Below are 19,615 nucleotides of genomic sequence, written 5' to 3'. Positions count from 1 at the left end.
GCACAGGACAACAGACAAATTCCCACAGTCTTCAGAACAGAGTAAAGCAAATGGGAAGCTGCAATTCTATAATTCATATAATCCCTGAGAAGCCCTTAACCCGCCCCCAAATCACCACCCTAATGCTTTTCTCCCCCGTTAATGACTCCCCAACCCAGCGCCCTGCCCTTCAGAGAATGACCACCCAAATCTCCCCCTGGCCCTGGCTGACAGCCCTTCCGACACCCTCACCTCCCGAGGAGGATCCCCTTTCCCAGGAAATCTTGACACAAGCAATAGTGTTTGGAGAGTGAATTCCTTTCAAAGTAACCAAGACAAGCAATGGCGGTAAAGCCCTTTACCTAAAGCCAAACCAGAGGCTGGCACTACGGAGCCCAGTGATGGAGTCTGTACATCGAGCGATTGGAAGCAGCTTTAACCCGCTCAGCAAAACAGCCGATGGCCGGTACGTTTCACCCCCGCCCCCACCCCCCCTTTCATCTCATCAGAGGTCTTAAAATCTTACAGTAAAAGGTGTACAAAAAAAGAACGGAGTCCTGTCAGAATTCTGCTGGAGAGTATTGCTCACACTGCGGCACCAAGTCCAGGACCTGGAGCTGCTCCTTGGAGCCAGGCTGCAGGCAGCAGCCAGGTTCAGCTCGCGATATTTACATATTATACAGGAGGAAAAAGAAAACCCCACGTTAAAACTAAACCTAGGGAGAAAAAAAAAAAAATCTTTCAGCTGTAAGGATAGTGTTTTTCACTTAGCAAAATATACATTTGTTTTGTTCCATAGCGATGTCCAACGTTTTCAGATCCTTGGAGTTTCATACTTTTCAAAGCCTCACATTTACAAAACAGAAACAATTAAAAACAGTTTCTTTAAAAAAAATAGAAATACATCAGTTCCTCTCAGCCTTTGCTCTCTCTGTGTCTCTTTCTTCCCTTCAGAACTGCATTCTTGTTACATATCGTGCTTTAAAAACACTGACGACAACAACAACAGAGTTGAAAATATTCCAAACAGTTTCAAAGCCAAATAAAAATACTCCTCAATAAAAACTACCTAACACAATCACAAAGCCAATTCATAAAATATGTCTACTAGCTCGGGAAAGAGCAAACAACAAAAAGAAGGGGTAGCCCCAAAAAAAGATAAAAAAATAAAATAAAAAAATAAAACTAACAGCTAATAAAATAAATAAAAGAAGAATCGGTGGGCTGGGGGCAGGGAAGGGGGAAGCGTAAACCGTCGGTGGTTAGTAAGAAAGCGAGATGATCTCCTCGGGTTCAGTCCAGTGTGGTCTGGTCAAATGGAGAGATCGGGGCAGGGCGGCAGGAGCCTGGCAGCCAGCCGGCAGTGTGCAGTTTGATTCAAGAAAAAGGTAACCTTGGCTCATCCCCCGAGGCTCACCAGATCCTCCAGCCGCTGTCCTCGGTTAGGTCACTGGGGAATCTGCGGGACACAGCAGGGGAGGGAAGGGACAGGATCTAGAACAATCAACAGCTTTTCTCTTGGGGTCTTCTTCCGGTGTGATCTGACAGAAATGCTCGATACCCAAACTTGCCCCAGCACAGACTTGCTCTGCATCTCGCTGGCACAGTGACAGGGCAGCAGAGGTGCTTCCATCTTTAATGGCAACGTGCACGCCTGGGAAACAAGGCCCCACACGCCGTGCAGCCTGCCTGCCCAGACCTGTGGCACTCCTGGCCCCCAGGAGGCCTGTGACGCAGAGGGGTCCAGCTGTTCCTCCAGTACTCAGCTCAGTGCAGCCCTGCCAGGCCGCCATCGGCTCCTGTCTGGACACTGCTCCCTGCAAGTTTTTGCCCTCCTTTTTGAAAAGCTGTTTGGTTTTTTTTTTAATTTTAAGCCAGCTAACTGCAGGCATGTTTGCAAAGCAGAGACCATCCACCAGTTCCCTCTCAGGCCCATCCGAGGACCTGAAACAAAACTGATTAGACCCAGATTTTCCTTCTGCCTGGCAGGAGAGGAAGGGGCCTCAGCAGCAGTGAGAACAACCAGCTGCATCGAAGAGGCTTCCCCCGCCATGCAGGTGAGTCAAGCTTGTCTCTCAGGGTCACCAGTGGGTTGTGATTCTGCCCAACCCTGCAGACCTTTCCTCTTTCTGTCAGTGCTCCCATTGCCTTCCTCTTTGCATCCAGACACTAAGTGACCTCTCCACAGCACTCCCAGACTGGGGAGCATAAGGTAGGAACCCAACCTGACAACCCTCTGGTGCCAAAGAGAGCCCCAGGCTGGCTGCAGGACTCCTCCCACGGGCTGGTGAGCCTCACAGCGGCATCCACAGCTCCTGCCGAGAGCCCAAGCACAGGGGCTACCTCAGAACTTCACTCCTCTCATTACCCGTTCCTGTTTGAAGCTCTCTTACCTCCTGCCTCCTTGGTCCCCAGCTTCAGTGATACCCATTGGTAAAAGCTGTTGCAATCAAGGGACCCTGTGAAGAAAGAATTAAACCCCCACTTTTAAACAAAACAAAAGCGAAGGAGAATTACTACCACAACAAACCCAGTCATGGCCCAAATGCTGGGAAAGCCTGTTTCAGTTGGATGTGCCAGGTCTAAAGAGCACATCACACTGCAGGACACTGCATCGGGGCCAAGACAGGCTCTTGGAAAGCGTGGGCCAGATCAGGGAAAGGTCTGGAGATTAGGACCTTGAGTGGTGGTCAGGGAGAGCCACTGGAGGCCAGGGATGCAGGTTCCAAGTGAACCACTCCATCCTGCGCCACTGGTCTGTGGTCTGGGGCTCAGCGGTGGCATGGCAAATGCTGCAGCAGGTGCTATTTCTTAACCAGAAAGCAGGCTGTGGGCTGAGAGGGGTCCGCCCACTGCTGCTCACCCCCACCACCATGTGGAGATGCAGCCCCTTCCCCTGGCTGTGCCACTCTCCATCTTCCTCCGCCTGCACAGAGCCTGACAGGGAACACTCACCCCTAGGCTGTGGCCAAAGCCGGTGCTCGGGGCTGGACTGGCAGCGCTGATGTAACTGCTGACCCCTGAGTCCTGGTTGGCGGCTCCATAAAGCTCTGCCATCGGCCCAGGGCTGGTGGTGCCCAGAAATCCACCGGTGCGACTGGGGGTGGAACCTACAGCAGGCAGCAAAACTACGTAGTGAAGATCCCAAAAATGCAACCCCGTCCCACCCCCCTCCCGCAGCCCATCGCAAACCTCCATGACAGGACACCGCGCTGGGGAGGAAAGTGGCAGTTACCTGTCCCTCGCACCACGGCCGCCGCAGCTGCTGCTGCCGCCATTGGTCCATACGCAGTGAGGGGGATTGCTGGAAAAGAAGGAACAGGCATCTGAGGGGCACTGTGGCTACATGGGAAACTCCTCAACAGGAGCCTTCAGTTCCCACTGCAAAACACCAGGCCCACACAGACGTATCAGCTTAGTGCATCACACAGGACATAAAAGGATGACAATAGGGAAGTGCACAGCCCTGCATTTATTAGTATCCTTTTGCACAGCGAATGTCTGGGGGAACTCACTAGCCAGAGATCACTTAGCTCTGCTAAGCCCACACTCTGGAGCAGCTGAGGGCATGACGTGGAAGAGCTGAACTAGAAGTGGGCAATTTCAGATGTATCCTGTCGCTACTTAGCTTGCAAGATGCACTTAATCTGAAGCTACAGATCTAGATTTTGGCTGTAAATGTGCAGAGACACAGCAGCTCGGGGACAGCAGCTGACAGCCCAGCGTCCTGAGGCTCAGCTCCTCCTCTCTGTCCCTTGGTACTATTCTTGAATAACAGTTTAATAGCCCCTTTCTCCCTATTTCTCTACTTTGCTCAAGACGCAACATCCTCCCTACCCTGAGTTTTGCTCCTGAACTGCTCAAACCCTTGCTGTTCATTGTAGAAGAGCAGGAAACGTATACCTAGGGAGCAGGAACTAGAAATGGCTTAATTAAAATAATAAGTGTTAATTTATATGTAGCAGTTCTAATTCCCAACTCTCCTGCCACAGGCATTCAGCCCTCAGGGCAGGAGGCATCTAGCCAGTATGTTTCTCTTTGCCCTTAAAATGACTGGGTCAGCATTTCATGCCTGAATGTGAAATTCACTGTGATTCTGTTTAGAGCACCATAAAAAGAGGTCAGAACAAATCAATCCCGTTAAGGCTGAAACCCAGACTAGCTTATAAGGGAATATTTAGTAGCAGGCACCAGCCTGTTTCAAGCAAACGTCATATGAGGCTTGTATCTGGGTTAGCCGCTCATTACAGGCCCTGGGCCAACGTGAGCATGTTGCTGCTTCGCATCACCCCCAAAGATGCTGTTCCGGGGAGGAAAGGCTGCTGGCAGCCACCCTCCTGCCCCATCATTGTGTCAAGTCCCTAACACACAGCTGAATGAATGCGGTTTTTCTGAGAAAGGAGGCCAGGTCTTCTCAAAAAGACTCCAGTTCTTTTTCCAGGAAAAACCCTTCTTGCCTTTGCAGTCTAGCTACTGAGACAGCGAGTTTGTGTTGTGATGACAAAACACCTGCATGTTAGCTGCCTGCGCGCTGGAGCAATCATCCCTGCTTGTGCCATCCCCTCATCTCAGTTCCACTTGCCAAGCCCATAAAGCGCAGCCCATTTACACACACGCATCCACTTGAAGGCACAAGGGCCCTCGAGCACTGCACAGCTCGCCGGGCCTTTGTAGGAACGAAGGGGGCCCTGCCCTTCGTGGGACCAACTCCAGCCTATACATGGGAATCGCAGCTCTTGGCCTAGCCAAGAGGCTGCACAGTGACTGTTTAACAGTAGGTAAGCGTAACGGGAAGGGAAGAATGCCACGATCCCCAGCTGGTACTTCAGCAAGACACTCAGGACTGTAAGCTAACATGGCACCCAGCCAGGACAGCAGCATTAATAACTGCTTGTTGTACAGAGCCGTGGTGCACCCCAGCCACTGGTGACAGCCAGGCCCTGGGCGATTCACCTCCACTAGGAAAAGGCACAGTGCAGCTGGGGGTGGACCTTGGAGGGAAAAGCACTTTTGCCAAGTCACCAATGCTCCTCTGCAAATTTTATGGGCTTTTCTGGAAAACACACATGTAAATAAAACAACTGGACCCACAGCTCCTTTGCTTGGCAACCAAAAGGCTCAGAGGCTGAGGGTCAGGTGCTTATGCAGTTGCATATATGGCGTCAGGGAAGGGTTTTGTTAAGAGGGAGCTAGGATTTGGTCTCCCCCTACCTTCCTCAGGCCAATTTGTTCATTGGTGGCTGCCAACCTCTGCATCCTCCAGAACAGGGACTCCCTGAGGATCAACACGGTTCTGTGCCACAGAAACCCCCTTTCAAGCCTGTTGGTACTGATAATTCCAGGAGAGCTTCTCAGGAAGCTTTTGCAGACACCCATTGCAGAGAGATTCAAACCCTGAAACAGGTGGAGGCAAGGAAGCACTGGAGAGGAGGAACACCACAGAAATGAGATGGCACACAGGGAGCAGGGTGCTACACAAAGCTGCTTTTCTAGGACAAAAACCATGGACATAACAGAGCTGGGGAAAACATGGCCATGGAAGGGAGAGCAGACAGAAGGAACATCACCTAGAGAGAGCACGCTGCACACAACCCAGAGGTTGAGGATCTGGAGGGCATTTGCACTGTGAGGACACTGAGCCAGGACTAGTCTCTGGAGAATGGTCCTCTGCCCCTCTTTCATTCCATAGTTCCCTACGGGCACTGCAGGACTTTGTACATCCCACCACACTCACTTCTGCCCGGGCAGTTCATGTGGGAGTAGTTGGGGACCTGCACCACCCCAAGTAGGGAAAGCATTCCCTGCAGCCCCTGCTGTGCAGGCAAACGGGATTAGAGCAACCAGGAGTGCCCCCACTCCCTCTCCCTCCTCCCAGCACTCCAAATCTCATTCTTGCAGCAGCTCAGGTAAAGGTCATTTGTAGACCTTTGAGAATTCACTCTGGTCTCTGCAGTTTTCTGTATCTGGTTTACACCCAGCCTGGGACAAGGAGCTAAAAAGGAGGCAAGCAGCAGGTAACGCCATCTAAGGATTAAATGCCTTCATTTGGTATGACCTGAATTGCCCTTCTCAGAGGCAATACACATGGCTCTGATTGCCTCTCCATCTTTCCAGCCCCAGCTTTGGATGGAGCTTGTACAAATGCAAGAGGAAATAGTCTAACTGCACCAGGCTGTGGAGCAGCGACACCACTACAACAGCCCAAAGCCCCCTTCTCCCCTTCCAGCTTCTGAGTGTAGGAAATGAGCGGGACTGACCTGTGAGCTCAGGGAGGACGGGGGCACTCGGGAGAGGGGTCCGCTCTACACGGAACTCTAAAAATGAAATGCAAGACAGCTTAGGAACTCATCAAACGCTCTGAGGGAGACCCCGCAGAGAGACAGCAACCGGGGTCTGCTGGGGGAGCAGCCTGCAGCCGGACTGTGACCAGACCAGTGTCTTCTTTAAACTAATTTATAACTGGTGCTGAAAGATGCTGGACCCCTGCCCTGGAGACTGAAAGGAATCTGGCCAAGGCAGGGCAAGTGCAAGCTTCCCTGTGCAGCCTCAGGTCTGCCCTGGAGCACTGCTCTGTGACCCATCTAGTCTGAGCTCTCAGCTGCAATGCCACTGAGTGCTCAGTACGTGCCACACTCATCTGGGCATGGGTTTACAATGAGGCACTTGAAGCCATAGTGATTGAGACCCATAAACTGGATTCACAGAGAGCTTCCAGACAGCTAGGAGGCAACAGCAGCTTTCAGCCATGGTCAGCCTGGGCTTGCCTCAGGCAAAGAGGAAGTTTCCCATTCCCAGCCCCTAACATCAAGACTTCATATATAAACCATCACACTGAGGGATGGAGTAAGGAAAGGATGCTCAGAGTTGCCACTTCTCTACAAAATAGCAAGAGAGTCTTTTCCCTGAGTGTGCTCTATCTCATTCCCCTGCCTCACAGAGAACAGGGAAAAGAGGCCCCAGAAAGCTCTGAGCAGCTGCCCCACAGCAGGTTCCAGCCATTGATCGCAGAATCCATGTTCTGAGCACATGGCAAGGTTGAGAGCTTGAAAGCACCCCATTTGTGGGGGATCTGCAACCCACTGCCCTCACACATGTTTTCTGGAGGCTGTGAGTGGTCCAGGCGCTGTTCAGAACACAACTGTAGCGTTGCAGGCGCCTGCATTTCAGGTGCCTAGGAGTTCCCTGGCCCATGGAAAGCCACGTTAAAATTCTGTGCTACTTTCAGAGCAGTGGCAACTCTGGTAAAGAGAGACAGACACACACAAAGGCAGCGAGACAGGCAGAGCTGCAGGGGCCCTTCTGTGTCACAGCAGCAGCCCTACGGAGGAGGCTAATATAAAGGGCATCAGAGCAGCCTTGGGCTTTTCCTGCCACTGGAGTGTGAGGATAATCCTAATGAAGGACAGGCTGTTCCCACCTATTCCATGGCTTCTCCCCTCCCCCCTCCACATCCGTCTCCAATTTAAAGAAAGACCAAACAGGGAAAAGGGTGAAAGGGTCAGAGCCTGGGTCACGGATCACGCCAGGGACTCCCACCACCTGAAGGCAGACCAAAAAACCAAGCAGGGAGTGCCACTCACCAGGGAACTGGTAAGTGTAGCCAGGTGCAATGCCAGTGTAACTTCGACTCGCGTAGGTGGCAGCTTGGAAGCCTGGATAACCTGGGGGAAGAGAAAAGGGCTCTGTTACTGCAAGCTCACAGGGTCCATGTCCTCTGTCTGGCGGCTCACAAGCAGCGTGACCATTAGTGTTAGAAAGCACAAATAAGGCTAATAGCAAAAAACCCAGGAAATTGCTGGGCAGAGTCTACACACATGCACGTCTGCAGAAGAGTTTTAGCAGGCCTGTTTCATTTTTTTTCCTCGGTCCAAACATGTAAGGACATGGAGGCTTCCTTCTCAGAAACTCACAGCTCTGCAGACTAAGGCTTTCTGATGCATCAGCTGGATTTACAAATAGGAGGAGATCAGGGAGGTGGGGGCATTTGAACGGCTGAGTAGCTCTGAGTCACTTTTGCACTAGAAGTGCTGGCGAATGCAGGCAGAGTGCTTCTTCCTGGCGCCGGGTACGAGGACAATTCCTGCCGTTCCCTGGGAAGCTGACCACCTATACTGAATAAGCCTGTGAGAACGCAGGGCACCAACTGAGAGATGAATATTTGATTTGAGATCTCCCAAGACATGAGTACGTGGATTTCCCAATGACTCAGCTTGAGCCTTGCTGCTTTAAATTCAGATGGCTTAGAAAAGGCAAAACCCAAAACCACAGGCCGGAAATGTATTTTCCTTCAAGAAGTCAAGCGAAAGCATTGGGGAAAAAAATGCCCTTTTTGGGGTTTTGTTCAGTGACTAACTGCTATTGGGCAAGCTTAGCAAGGAGGGCCAGGCTGAGTACATCCTGCCCAGCAATACCAGCGGTGATCCTGAGCAAACAGTGTGTCCTTGGTTCAGCTCAAGCCTGACTAGAATGAATAGAGGGAGGAAGAGAAGCCAGGAGCAGCACCCACGCTGGAAAGGTCATGCTTGACTCTCAGATCCAGGCTTGAGGGTTTATAGACCTAGAAGGGAGGGCTGCAAACGACTTTTCTTTTTTTAATCTTTAATCGAACACATTTGCCTTAGAATCATTGATAGGCATGAAACCCAGCCTGCTTGTCACCAGTTCCTCCTTACAAGACAGTCCCACGGTAAGTGTATGGTTTTCCTTGCAATACTGCATACTTGCTGCCCCTGAGAGGGAGGGAACGAAGTGAGACAAAGCTTAACTAGAACTTTAAGGGCACTGTTATGGTCTTTAAACGGCAGTGAGGACATTTATAAGGACCACTGTTGCAAGTGGAAGCTTGGGAGCTCTTTAACCAACTAATTTGTTGGTAAGCCTGTAGAAGTGTGGGAGGAAGATGCCTGGGCACAGATTACTCCACGCTCGGTTCAGCTATGTAGTTACATCCTGTTCCATAAGCGCCATTAAAGAATTACAGTCTATATGCTATGGCATTGGGGGACCGTTAATGGAGTCGCAGAGGGCCGGAGCTGCCCAGCACATGGCTGTGTCTTGCCAGTCCCGGCTGTCGCAGGGCAGCAGTGACAAGTTTGCAGTTTTTCCAGGTGCCACCAGAGGGCAAGTTGTGATCGCAAACAGGTCCGGCATCCCCCCCAGCATCCCCGGCCTTGCACCAGGGAGAGCGGCCCTTGGCCGCCCTGCCTGCTCTCGGAATAAAAGCTCTAAGCTGCTGCCTGGCAGGACCGGCAGCTGGGGAGGAGACCTGTCCTTGGGCTTACCCAGCATGCCGATCCCGAGCATGAAGGCATCCATCCCGTAAGGCATGACTCGGGACCGCCCTCGTGCCGAGCCCGTTGGGGACATCACCTCCTTCGGCTGCGCTTTTTTACACTCCACCTGCCACAAGAAAGTAAAGATCAGGCTCAGCTTCCACCAGCACAGAGCGGTGCCACAGAGCACAGGCAGCGCCCCGGCTGCAGGCCAGGCAGCGCTGCCCGCCATGACAGCACTCCCCAGCCCTGGCCACTGCCGGCAGCCCGTCCTGCTGTCCTTCCCTAGAGTCCCTGCCTCTGGCCTGCATGCAGCCAGCCTTCCCCCTCGCTCTGCAGCCACCGCACACAATGGGGAGCTCAAACACTGCTTTTCTCCTCCTAGTGCTGCCCTTGATGCTCTGCCTGGCCCTGTACCAGGGCCTCAAAGCCTGATTTTCCTCATTTCTGAATAAAGTTAAAACCTGCCCTCTCCCAGGCCACCGAGAGGTTTCATGTAACTTTGAAACTTCCAAGTACTGCACAGTTCCTTGTTACAGTTAGCTCTTCTCCTTGAAACCTCGGTATCGTGCTGGTTCACGTCCACACTGTAAGTTTCTTTCCCAGGCTGGCTGCTGTGATTTTAGGGAAAAGACCCAATCCAATTCCCCACAGCAGAGGGAAGGGTGTCAGGACCCAAGTACCTCACACCCTGCTCCTGTGCCACTGCCCCACTCTATCCCATACCTCTGTCCCTTCTCCCCCAGGTACCGCCCCAGACACTCACCATTTTGTTGTTGATCTCATGGAAGTGGATTTCACACACTTTTTCCACAATGTCTTCGCTTTCAAATGTGACAAACCCAAACCCTGAAGAAAAGGCAAAACTCCTTGATCAGGTCAGAGCTCTGTGCAGTTTTGCACCTGCTACTCATATCCTTTTATTGGCAGAAGAGAAGGAGCCACAGGCTTCTTGGACAGTATAATCAGCCCTTTCTAAAACAGCTGTCACTCATCTTCCCTCTCCAGCAAATCCTGCTTTTATCCACAAGAACAGGACCATCCCCTTACAGATTCCCCCTTCCTCCTCTTTCTGTGCTTCCTACCCCCTCTGAACCCAACTGCTCTCAAAACCAAGTATTTTTTTCTTAAACTTTGTTATTTGCAAGGCAAACCACATGGCTGATAATGCTGGGGAGGATCCCAGCAGACGCTCACACAAAGAGAGTCAGTGGAGAAATGAACAGCTGCTTGCCAGGACGTCACCATACTCACTAAACATACCCCACCACCATAACACCCTGCATGTTTCCTCTTCAGTCATTGGTCATAAAGCAGGCAAATATCAGCAATGCAGTTGTACAGAGCAAGACAGATACACAAGCGAAATGATTTGCAAAGTTTCATCAAAGTAAGGTTAGTACCTGGGGTAGGACAGGACAGGATGTTCCTGGCCCACGCTCACACCTCTTTTCTCTCACCAACCCCTTTGCTGACAGTTTTGGCAAAGACCAGCTCGGGTGGGCAGACTAGACTCCTCTCAGCTGACTGCAGCCGCTTCTGGAAAACTGAGGCAGGTGGGAGGATGTCTTTAAACTTGCCTTACAAGCAAGCTGGGATTAAGCAGAGCTTTATGCTTTCCAGAACTGGCCAATTCCATGGTGCTTTCAAGTGACTTTTAAAAATAGATGTGGATCCGCTGCCCAGAACGCCACTTTTTCCTCCATACTGCCAGAAAAGTCTCTTCATAAACTCCTCTTGTCTGTCTATGCCCAGGTAGTTTCACATCATTCACCTCAACACCCACAAGCAGAGAGGCTTGGGAGTTCAAGAGCAAAACCCTGATGCCAAAACCAGTCCTGAGCCCCATCAGATCCCCACCAGGCCTGCTGCATCCTGGGAAGAACCCCATGCTGCCAACATGGCAGCTGGCAGCTCCTCCTGCTCCTTCCAAAACACTCGACAACTCTTTTATTGACTAGTGACTGGGAGACACCCGTGGAAGAACAGGGTTAACACTTCTTCCCTTTAAGGTGAAGCTGAAACAACACCTTAAGCCACTCCAACCAGTGTAGCTCTAACAGCTTTAGAAAAAAACAAAAACCTGAAGGGCACACAGTGTAGAGAAAGCAGAAGGGAGCGTTCCCTCACTGATCCAGGGGCAGAGGTGCTTGGAAGTGCTTCAAACAACACACAGACATGAGAATGGCCCAGAACAGAGCTGTTATTGGCCTTGGTTTGGAAGATGCCACAGCTAAGTCTGCAGGTTAAGTTGCTGCAAATAAATCTCTGAGCTGATGCAATGCTTGCTAGCATTAAGCCCTGCCACGCCACCAGGTAGTTGGTCTGAAGACTCACTGGGAGAGCAGGAGGCAGGGACGCCCATGGGTGGGCTGGGTCCGGATACAGCAAATATTACAGCCTTGCTCCCATCCTGTAACCAGACTCCACCAGCAAGACGGGGGTAAGAAAAGGTGACCTGTAAGCACACAGGCGGGCTCTGGGCCGAGGAAGGGGCGAGAGGCAGGCAGTCTTCAGGCTCTCGTGTCAGCTTTCCCAGAGCTCAGATTACTTGGGACAAGGTAAGACACACACTGCGGGCTGGAGCCACGGAGGTAAGCGGGCAGGGGAGGGGGCCACCTCCTCTCACATATCTGCAACTCGGCAAGTTTACAGCACAGGAAACCCACTGGACAAAAGCCCTCTGTGCTGCAAGGGACGCTGGTAAAGGATGCAGATGCAAAAGGATGGGGCGACTGGAGGCAAGATAAAGAGCAGCTGCGACCCGTGTGCCCTGCTTCTGGGATATTAACTCCTCCCTATGCAAGGCAGGAGGCAAAGCCTCTGCAGTTCCCTCTCCTGCAGCCAGAAGACCACTCTCACCTCGGTGCCGGTTGGTTGTCTTGTCGAACATTAGCATCGCGTCGTCCACCTGCAAAAAGAGCAGCTCTGGATCAGATTATTGCCGTCGCCACGAGCATCCTCCGACACCTTTGTACAGAGCTTCCTGGGCCTCCCCAAACCAGAAGGGATCAAGAAGAGACCTCCAATCCCCAAGAAGGAAAGAGGGTGTGCACACACACATCAGCTACCACACCAGGCATATCCCCAAGCTACAACCAGCATGGTCCCCCCAGCCCGGGGCAGGTGCTGCCGGGCTGAGCCCCCGCGGCCTGGCCCCTGGCAGCGAGCGACCCCGATTGTTTGCCAGCGGCTCCAGCCGGGGGGCAAGGAGCAGGGAAGGCATTGTTCCCAAATCCCGGCCTCAAAGGAGAGGAGAATTAAAGGCGGGGGAGAGAGAAGCAAAGCTGGAGAGGGGAGAGGAATAAGGGGCCTCCCAGTGACAGGGGAAGCGGAGGCCTCAGACAACAGAGCCTGCCTGGGAAAGCTGGGAAGCACCCCCGCCCCCACCCCAGAGGAGCCCTTCCTCCAAGTGAGGTTTCCCACTGCTGGAGGCTGTAATTAGAGCAAATTTACTGCAAGGCCTGAGCAAGGCTGCCTTCCCGGGGGGAGGGGCGGCCGGATCCCCTCCCCCAGCCGGCCTGGGGCTGCTCTCCTCCCCGGCGAGCACATCACCGCCTGGTGCCACTTTTCCCCCCATCTTCCCGCTGGGTGTTGCTTGGCAGAGCCGCCTCTGCACCGCTTGGTCAGGCCGAGCAGGGTTAAAAAATACACTTCAATCCCCTCCGTGTAAGCCCCAGTGTAAACCTGTCCCACTGACCCATCCCTCCTCTCTAATACCGCTGCCTTAATCCGATTATGAAACTGGACATGCAAGTGCTCAGGGGAGGCGGCAGCAGTCTCCGGCCAGCAGCTGCCCTGGCCCTCCTCCTCCTCCATGCGAGACAGCAGCTCCCCGAGCAGCAAGCCCTGTGAGCCCCCAGCTCCGTGGAAGAATTACTCCCTTGCCTTGTCCCCAGGAAGCATCTGCATTGCTGCCTTCTCACGAACAGCCCACCGGTGAGGGCAGAACACTGCCCGTATCCCAGCACAGGCTCCACTCGTGGAGACCCCACAGCCCCAGTCAAGGAAGGGAGAGGGCTCCTTAGCCTCAGCCCCCCAGGGCAAAACGGGACACCCGGCTCCACCTCAATGCCACAAGGATGGAAGTCGCCCTTGCTAACATTTCCAGTGCCACCACGAGCAGACAGAGATCATCTTTGATGCCCTTGGGCTTGTCCAACACGTCCACCCCACAAGAGCCAGGTGACAACAGACAACCCAGCTCCCACTCATCCCCTGCTCTTCACATCCCAGCTCAGCCTCCCTCAGCCAAGTCAACAAACGCCTGAGAAACGTGCCAGCCATCCAGTCAGAGCCATGGGGAACCTAAGACTTCATACAGACCCAAAGCAACCCTCAGCAGCTTTCCCAAAACATGGCCAGGGAGCTGGGGGCGGGTGGCAGCTTATCACACTGCCATTTCACACAGAATCACAGAATCACAAAGGTTGGAAAGGACCTTCAAGATCATCAAGTCCAACCGTTAACCCAGCGCCACCATGCCCCCTAAACCATGTCCTGAAGCGCCACATCCACACGTTTTTTGAATACTTCCACAGATGGTGACTCCACCACCTCCCTGGGCGGCCTGTTCCAATGCTTGACCACTCTCTCAGTGAAGAAATTTTTTCCTACTATCCAATCTAAACCTCCCCTGGTGCAACTTCCCCATTGCCGCTCGCTCCTGCCCTTGCACCATTTCCCTTCATGGTGTCAGCACAACTGCGACAAGCTAGGGGGAAACCTGACGTGGCTCAAAAATATTTCAAGAAGTTTTGCTGTCTGTTTTTGTTAATTTTTTAAGCTAGATCTGTTCCTCCATCCAGTTCTGAGAAAAGCTGGGCACATAGCTCTTCTCCTCCCCAGTAAACACTGGGAGAAGGCTGTGTCAACAGCACTCTGCAGCGGTGCTGCTCATTAAGATTTCAACTCAGGTAGCTGGAGCCCACAAACCCATGGCAATGAGAGATGGGCACAGAAAGAAAAACCAGCAGGTACAAGCACAGCCCAGCTGCTGACCTACTCTGTTCAACCAGCCCCAGCAACAACCTCTTCTTCACAAAGCCTGGACAGCAGTAGCAGCTGCAAGTGGCAGAGCCCAGCGCTCATCCACACATAAAACCAATGGCCCAGGCCCTCCCACGGCGCTCAAGCACTCGGAGCCAGGAGATGTGCAACGACTTCATCCCAAATCACCCTCCGTATGCTGAGAGGAGAGCTGCAGCCTTCCTCCATCTGAGCTTTTTTCTACATTTCTGCTGGTGCTTTGAGATCAGATATCTACCCAGCACCCCAAAATGTACTCATCTTGCAAAAACGTATTTTCAGTAACACACATACTGTATTTGAAAGCTGTTTCCTACCATAGGTATCTATGTGTATATACACATGTGAAATAGACTCACCCCACTCAACTCTAGGGCCCCAACTCGAGGTATAGCTACAACTGGTGTTTTTTATTGTCAATGTAACCTATACACGAGCATGTTCTTGTCTCCTTCCAAGGAGACAGGTGAGATGAAGGGACAAACTTTTTAGCAGGGCCTGTTGCGACAGGACAAGGGGTAATGGTTTTCAACTAAAAGAGGGTAGATTTAGACTAGATACAAGGAAGAAATTTTTCACAATGAGGGTGGTGAAACCCTGGCCCAGGTTGCCCAGAGAAGTGGTGGATGCCCCATCCCTGGAAACATCCAAGGTCAGGTTGGACGGGGCTCTGAGCAACTTAGTCTAGTTGAAGATGTCCCCGCTTATTGCAGGGGGGCTGGACTACATGACCTTTAAAGGTCCCTTCCAACCTAAACCATTCTGTGATTCTATAAGCTGTGTAGTTTCAGGCAGCACATAGCCAGTGACATGATAAAGCAGGGCCCTGCAACCCAGAGGGGTGCAGCGGTAGTGCTGGAGCCTACAAAAGCCAGTGGGACAGGCTGCAGACCAAACAGCACTGCAGAGCTGGGAGAAAGGCCGCACCTGCATCCACAGTGAGCGGCCATTTCCAGCACCCTGCCCAGGGGGTCCTGCCTCACGCCAGATCCCTCTTAGCTCTTTTCATCACACCCCTAGTCTGCAGCTAGGTGAGGGGATGGGGACCAGCTGCCTCAGCTCGTAGGGCTCCCTGAGGCCCAGTGCTACCCAAAACACCCGGGCAGACCCTCACACGAAGCACTGACTGCTGAGGGGATGGAGGTACCATGGGCGGTTCCCACCAAAGGCCCGACGCCGGCAGCCCCAGGCGGGCTACAAGCAGGACCCACACTGACCCCGCAACCACAGCCAGGCATGAGTGGCAGCCGCCGGCGGGCAGCTATTGTGGCGGGGAACCGACGGCCCCCCCCTCCTCCCCACCGCCGCGCCGGTCCCTGCACGGCTGGGCCGCGCCGGGCCCCAACAAAGGCGGCCGCCGGCGGGGCCGTCTCCAGGGCAACGCGGCCGCCAATAGCAGCTGCCGCCCGGATTAGCGCCGCGCACAAAGCCGCCCCGCTGCGCCGGCCCCGCGCCCGCCCCGCCAGCGGCGGCGCCCTCACACAAATGGCGGCCTGTGATAGCCTGCGGGAGGGCACGCGCATCACAGGCCAGCCACCATCACGCACAAGGGGCTCACACCACAAGGAGAAAGGTCTCACAGCGAGACCCCTCCTGCACCGACTTCGTTCCCCCCTCCCGGCCCTGCTTCTGGCGGGACAGAGGTGCCGCCATCTTGCCACATTCCGCTCCCCCCCCCCCCCCCGCCCACTCCGAGGGAGGCAGTGGGCCTGGGCTGAGGCAGGTTGTGAGGGAGCGGTGGGCTGTGAGGGACTGAGGGGATGCAGAGCCAGGGGTGTTGCAAAGGATAAGAGAAACAGGGATGTTTTAGGTCTCCACAGGGGCAGGAAGGGGGTCTGGGCCCTCCATCAGGACAGGAATGGAGATGCCATCTCCAGCTGGCCCCCAACGGTTGACAGAGACAAAACAGGTCAACTACTCAAGAACTGGATGTAGGAGAAGCATGTGGAAAATAGCACTTAAAAGTTTTAGAAACACCCCTGAGTTCCTTTTTAATAGGCTATGGAAATAATCTGTGATCCTAACTGTACTTTAACAAAGGCTTTTTTTCTGGGTGAATTGTCTTTCTCCCCATTCTCCGCCCCCCCCCCCTTAAATAAATATTTGTTTCAATTCTTTAAACATAGTCAAAGAAGCAGATCACTTTACTAGAAAAGTGTTTAGCTTAGTGGTCAAGGCTCTCTCCCAGGGAACTTTTTAACTTGCTGGTCCAGGCTGCAGTTACCCAACATTTGAGGTTACAAGTTCAAGGTTTGTTAATTTTGAGGAATGATGTCTCTCCCTGTGTTTAGCCACAAGGGTCCAAAACGTCTAGGAAAAAAGAGGGGCTCCCAAGAGCAGTGACTCTTGCTCTCTAGGTGTATCCTTCCCAAGGAAACCCTACCACAGGAGACAACTTTGGCAGGTACTTGGCAGTTTGGGGGTGGGTACCACATCCTTAAGCCTTAAACCCAAGCTGTCCAACATCACCTCCTCTCAATTCTGTCTCCAGTGGCCCTCTGTAGCCTTGCAAAAACAAATGGGAGTGCAAGCAAGATAAAGGCTTTGGCTAAGTGGAGGCAACGCATTCAGAAAGTGAAAAAATGTTTGTCCCTGAGGAGGAAGCTCTTCTAATCCTCCATGGATTTGCCACTGCTGAGACCTCCTGCAGGAGGGCAGCAAGCAGCACCTTCCCGAGAGGAGGAGACAGACCCTTCTCTCAGGAACCAGCACCTGGTTTTGATGAGAGCAGTGAAGGTGACAGGAAGGGAAAGCAACAGTTGCAGGTTTCAGAGAGACTTTCCACCAAAGCAGCGCTCAGCCTAGCCAAAATATTCAGGTGCACAGATGCATGATGCTTACTGGCATTTTATACCAAAACAGAATGCAGTATGGTCTACCTGGCCTTGGCCAAAATGCCTGTTTTTTGTTTTTTTTTTTTTCAATGGCTTTACTCCCACTCTAATACCTTTCAATCTTCCTGGGACAGCCATGGGTGTCTGCAAAGGAGGAAGCTAATGACAGCCTCATGCAGATTAAAAAAAAAAAGATTCCAACACAAGTTTGATGAGAAATGTTGGATAAAGTTGCAAATATTAAAGCAAAGGCTTTGCAGAGACAGGCATCTTCCCCCTGAACAGCAACTATAGATGGCTCAGCTGGTCCAAAGAAGGAACCATGGCAACATATTTGAAGAAAGATCAGGCACAAGAATAATAGCTGCTGGGACAGCTTCAACATGGGAAATATAAATCAAGTGATCTAGAAACCGTTCGGCCATCCTGTCAAGAGAGGACATCAGCAACCCCACAAGGTTCTCCCAGCTGCTCAAACAGGACAGGCTGATTCTGGGGAGGACCAGAGCCTGGCTCCAGGGAGCAGGCGAGCTGTTCCCACATGGCTCCTGGTGGACCCTTCTTTCCCCGCTCTGCAGAGCCATTCTCAAAACTCTGGGAATGAGACTCAGGCAAGGGACAGAGCCCACTCCATGCCACAGGTGAGTGGGACAGCCTGTCCAGGTGTTCCTGCCCTCTCTTGCGCTGCAGGCACCTGGCAAATATCAAATGAACTACTGAAGACCTGAATGACCATTACTTGCTACAGCATTTTTGGCTATCTGCCTACCAGATGCGGAGCACAGAGAACCCTTTGTTCCAGAGGCATTGTTACCACAAGCCAAACTGCCTACTGCCACAAGAGAGGTGATCAGATTCCCCTTCTCCTCCCCTCCCCATCTGTTCATTGCAACCATGTTACGCGTGAGAATTTGCATAAATTGCCCTCTGATCTGTGGAAGAAAATCCAAATCCAAAATCCAGTTTGGAAATCCACAGCAGGCTGACAAGTAGCTTTGATCCCCAAAATTTCCAGAGAGCAGCAAATTAGGGATTAATTAATTAACATTCTCCCAATCCAAAGTGAGGGAAATCATGCCCACTGCAAGCACAGGAACAAGTCTTCCTTTAAAGAAATTCCCCATCAGTATCTAAAGCTTCCCCAATTAGTCAGCAGGGAAAACTCATTTCATATACCCAAGTCAACCACACCATTTTTCTGGCAGGTGTACATGAATATGCATTTGTGACAGACACGCAAACCTTCATCAAACCCAGTGCCTCAGATACGTGGTTTTCTCTTGGTCGGGACAGTACTACAGCCATTGCCTGAGTGAGATCTCAGAACCTGTCTCAAGCAAACGGCCCAGAAATTGGACTGGATATTAGATGGCAGCCTAAAGGTCAGAATCGTTCTCAGACCTCAGTAGATCTTTCTTCTTGTTTGTTTCCAGGATATTTTTAGAGAGCAGATCTCTCTCCAGGCATGACCTGCCTCACAGGGAGGCTGAGCTTTCGTGACCAACTCATCCACATACACAGATCACCTGCAAGCCGAGGGAGAGATGCAGATTGCTTTTAAGCACTTTTCAAGCACCCTTGGAGCCACAACCGATTAGTGAGTCATGCAAAGACGTCATTGTGAATATATTTCTTGCACTTCCACTTCATGAAATGCAAAAGCACACAAGAAGACCATGAGTTCAAACACCTGACTTGGGTCCAGGCCCCCATTTCTTCCAGTACCTTTGCATTTCTAGTTTCTGAAAGGATCAAATTCTCTCCTAATGACAAACAAAAGACTGGCTGCACCAAGTTAGAGCAGAGGTCCACCTTGCCCAACACCCCCCAAGACACCAACCAACAACAGACACCTTTGGAAGAACATGAAGACAAGGCAAGGATATTACCATAGACCCCAGAATACTCCATCGTCTTCCAAACGATTTGTGATTTGTGGATTTCCTGAACTCAAAGGGGTGTCTGTGTATTTAAAAAGACTTCCATGAATTTGTCCAATCATTTTGGAGTCTATGCAAATTTTAGCAGCAACATCCTGGGGCAAAGATTTCACAGCTTAGATAAGCTCCATGACAAAAAGACCTTATTTGTTTTGAGCCTCCTATCTTGAAATTTATTTGACTTTCTCTACTGCAAAAACCTCATCTGACCAACCCTTGAAAAAGAAAGATGATCTGAGTTTTTTCAGTTATGATTTGAAACAAATAACCTTGCTTACAAGATCAGAGACCCAATGGTCCAAAGAAATTACTCTGATGGACAACACCTTTTCCTAAAAAAAAAAAAAATACAAAAAAAAAAATACAGAACAACATGTTCCCACAGGTTGAAGTAGAAAAGGAGGAAGCTGGGACTCGAGGTCCTCTGAGACACCCTCATATGTGTTGAACTAGACAGAGGACTAGCTATGCCTGAGGTGGTAGGTACAAGATATCTTCCTCCTCTCTTTCTGTTTCAGGTTTCACGGAGAGTGATAGCCTGAATGTAGAGAGGCTGTTTAAA

The 19,615-nt window shown here is 51.8% G+C and overlaps 1 protein-coding gene across 5 annotated transcripts in view; it reads right to left on the bottom strand.

Moving 5' to 3' along the window:
• Positions 1 to 2,396: 2,396 nt before the first annotated feature.
• The window catches only part of MSI1 (musashi RNA binding protein 1), a gene marked incomplete at both ends in the record, with an annotated part of 28,699 nt that continues 11,480 nt past the window's right edge, over positions 2,397 to 19,615 (bottom strand). For 2 of the 5 annotated variants that reach the window (XM_082007546.1, XM_082007548.1), the window contains 8 exons: positions 2,397 to 2,438; positions 2,935 to 3,089; positions 3,215 to 3,283; positions 6,237 to 6,293; positions 7,560 to 7,640; positions 9,261 to 9,378; positions 10,018 to 10,100; positions 12,114 to 12,162. In XM_082007546.1, coding sequence (XP_081863672.1) covers positions 2,397 to 2,438; positions 2,935 to 3,089; positions 3,215 to 3,283; positions 6,237 to 6,293; positions 7,560 to 7,640; positions 9,261 to 9,378; positions 10,018 to 10,100; positions 12,114 to 12,162 — 654 coding nt within the window. Of the gene's footprint in view, positions 2,439 to 2,934; positions 3,108 to 3,187; positions 3,284 to 6,236; positions 6,294 to 7,559; positions 7,641 to 9,260; positions 9,379 to 10,017; positions 10,101 to 12,113; positions 12,163 to 19,615 lie in introns of all 5 variants that reach the window. The other 3 variants (XM_082007547.1, XM_082007549.1, XM_082007550.1) reach the window with 3 other exon arrangements.

The sequence above is a fragment of the Phaethon aethereus genome (assembly GCF_964289735.1).
Source record: "Phaethon aethereus genome assembly, chromosome: 17".
Classification (NCBI taxonomy): Eukaryota; Metazoa; Chordata; class Aves; order Phaethontiformes; family Phaethontidae; genus Phaethon; species Phaethon aethereus.
The sequence above is the reverse complement of the archived record's forward strand: the minus strand, read 5'-3'. Positions and strand labels throughout refer to the sequence as shown.